This window comes from Colobus angolensis, unplaced genomic scaffold, assembly GCF_000951035.1.
Source record: "Colobus angolensis palliatus isolate OR3802 unplaced genomic scaffold, Cang.pa_1.0 Scaffold137, whole genome shotgun sequence".
Lineage (NCBI taxonomy): Eukaryota > Metazoa > Chordata > Mammalia > Primates > Cercopithecidae > Colobus > Colobus angolensis.
The window spans coordinates 9,837,049-9,840,000 of record NW_012114455.1 but is presented as its reverse complement, the minus strand read 5'-3'; the positions used below and the strand labels follow the sequence as shown (position 1 = coordinate 9,840,000).

At 51.5% G+C, this 2,952-nt stretch overlaps 1 protein-coding gene across 1 annotated transcript in view; it reads right to left on the bottom strand.

The window, feature by feature from the left end:
• The window catches only part of GLB1L3 (galactosidase, beta 1-like 3), a 46,126-nt gene that overhangs the window by 41,183 nt on the left and 1,991 nt on the right, over window positions 1–2,952 (bottom strand). Inside the window, exons 3-5 of the mRNA XM_011934739.1 lie at window positions 2,786–2,899; window positions 2,397–2,608; window positions 1,983–2,195 (exon numbers count right to left, since the gene is read on the bottom strand). Coding sequence (XP_011790129.1) covers window positions 1,983–2,195; window positions 2,397–2,608; window positions 2,786–2,899 — 539 coding nt within the window. The remainder of the gene's footprint in view (window positions 1–1,982; window positions 2,196–2,396; window positions 2,609–2,785; window positions 2,900–2,952) is intronic.

Below are 2,952 nucleotides of genomic sequence, written 5' to 3'. Positions count from 1 at the left end.
CTTGAACCCAGGAGGCAGAGGTTGCAGTGAGCAGAGATTGCACCACTGCACTCCAGCCTGGGTGACAGAGTGAGACTCCATTAGAAGAAACAAAAAAACAAAGAGAGAGAGAGAGAAAGAAAGAGAAAGAAAGAAAGGAGTGAGGAAGGGAGGGAAGGAGAGAGGGAGGGAGGGAAGGAAGGAAGGAAGGAAGGAAGGAAGGAAGGAAGGAAGGAAGGAAGGAAGGAAGGAAGGAAAAAAGAAGGGAAAGCAGAATGTATTCAAGAAGAAATAGAGGATATGAGTTAATAACCATTCAAAGAACTATGTTTTCCCAAAATCCTTCACCTCACAAACCACAAAAGATAGTAGTCACAGAGTTTACAGGTGAATCTTAAAAAATTTTCAGGGTAAAGATAATTCTTGCACAAAATATTTTCAATAAGTAAGAAAAGAAGATTTACTCACTTTATGAGCTATTTTAAGATTGATTCAAAACTGGACAAGAATACTAACAAAATAAAATTTTAAAACAGTTTGGCTTATAATCATAAACACATTTGACATAAAACACTGAGGGCCAGGCACGGTGGCTCACGCCTGTGATCCCAGCACTTTGGGAGGCCGAGGCGGGCGGATCATGAGGTCAGGAGATCGAGACCATCTGGCTAACATGGTGAAACCCCATCTCTACCAAAAATGCAAAGAATTAGCCGGGCGTGGTAGCGGGCGCCTGTAGTCCCAGCTACTTGGGAGGCTGAAGCAGGAGAATGGTGTGAACCCGGGAGGCGGAGCTTGCAGTGAGCCAAGATCACACCACTGCACTCCAGCCTGGGCGACTGAGCGAGACTCTGTCTCAAAAAAAAAAAAAAAAGAAAGAAATAAAACACTAGCAAATAAAGTCTAGCAATCTGTGTGTATGTAATGTGTGCATATGTCAGAGCCAAGCAGAGTTTATACTAGTACCATGTGGCTGCCTGACTATCAGAAAAATTGTCGACGTAATTCAGCAATTCAAAAGAAGGGTGAAGAAAAACTACATTGACCCCCCAAGAGATGCAGTAGCAGCTTTCAATAAAACTCAACGATTATTTCTGATTAAATTCTTTGCATTTTAAATGAACCAGTTGTCAATTTACTGCCTCTCAGATTCAAATTCACCCTTCAATACCAGCTCTGCAATAAGGCACAGGGCCCTCTAAGCATCCTCTCCTTTACAGTGAGTGTGACGGTAAGCTTGCCACAAGACGTGGAGGCAGGCCCTCAGGAGGACGGGGCCTCTGATTCTGGAGCAGTTTTGCATCCCTATGGTCACACGGGGCGGCTGGCCAGTTGTATACAGGTATGAGGACAAGCATGGTGTTTCCTTTTAAAGGGTGAATTGCTTGAGTCCAGGAGTTTGAGACCAGTCCAGGCAACAAGGCGAGAAACTCCATCTCTACAAACAATTCAAAACACTAGCCTGGTGTGGTGGCATGCACCTGTGGCCCCAGCTATTCAGGAGGCTGAGGCAGGAGCATCACCTGAGCCAGAGAAGTAGAAGTAGAAGCTGCCATGAGCTGAGATCGGGCCACTGCACTCCAACCTGAGCAACAAACAGAGCAAGACCCTGTCTCAGAACAAAACAAAACAAAACAAAAAGTTTGTTTTAAAAACATGCATGTATCTGTAAGTACATATTTATCTGTAAGTGTGCCTGAAGCTTCTGTCATTAAACTGAGTGCTCCCAAGGGCTGCTGGTGTTCCTTCACTAGACAGACAGATTCCTGAGCAAATAACCTTCTCCCCTGAGATTCTCCCACTAACCCCTATCCAAGTTTTTGATCACAGAGCAAGCTCAGCGTGAGACGTAAGCGACCATTGGACGCTGAAGCATAAAAGGTATGTGCTGGAAACGACTGTGCGGAAGGTAAGTCCTCACGCTGGGCCCCCAAAATCGGAGGCTCTTGCTACCCTGCACTTGTAGGGGAACAAGGTCCTGGAGGTGAGGGGCCAGCACTCACGTGGTGACAGTATTGAAGCCACAGGCCTTCAGCTTCAGCAGGCGGTCCCTCCAGTACTCCCTGGGCACCCGGAAATAGTGGATGGAGCCCCCGAAGATCAGGAACTTGTGGCCCTCCAGGGTGAAGTGGGGCTTACCCCGACCTGTGCTTGCAGTTCCCAGTCCCATAGACCGATTCTTCAGCTCCAGAGGGGTCAGATGAGACCAGTTAAACCTGGAGGGGGCGGGCGAGGGAAAGAAAGTGGAAAGGGAGAGAGAATTCGGGAGCGGGCTGGGAGGGACGGCTGAAACCCTAGAGGAAAAAAAAGAAGTTCTTGTTAGTAGGACGTGTTCTGTGCACAATCGCGATCTTCTTTTCTCCAAGAAAGGTGAGGTCGCTCCCCTGCCTCCCCAGGAATGCGGCTCTCAGGCAAACCTGGGCTGGGGCGGATGCGCTCCGCCAAGCGTGAGGCTCTGCTCCTGCTTAAACCGAGGAGCAAAAGCTGGTAAGACAAACGGCAGGAAAAAGACGCCCACTATTCTCTTCCAGGAGAGGCACGGGCTGGAAGGACAAAGGAGAACAACAGTGACAAGGCGAAGGTGCTGGCCGCACCGAGCGGCACGGGCCGCGAAGCTGTGCCGGGGGCGCTTTAGAGGCCGGAGCCAGGGAGGGGCCCGCGACACAGGCGGGTCTTCTGGGCGGGCCCGGGGCCAGGAGAGCGCAGCACGGAGGCCGGGGACAGACCTTCAGCCCTAGACCCTTCCGACGGGGCTGGGCCCTGCGGGTGGGTGTCGGAGAGGTGGAGGCGGGCGCACTTCCCCCACCAGGTTCAGGAAGGACACGGTGGCCAGCCGCTGGGGCCCCCGGCCTGCACCCCAACCCTGGTTTCCTGGCATGTGGTGAACAGCCCCTCCGCAGCGTGGGGGTGGCACGGGCATCTGCAGAGGAAAGCTGGGGAGCGCGGGCTCAAGGACGGGGCTTGGCGCGGCGC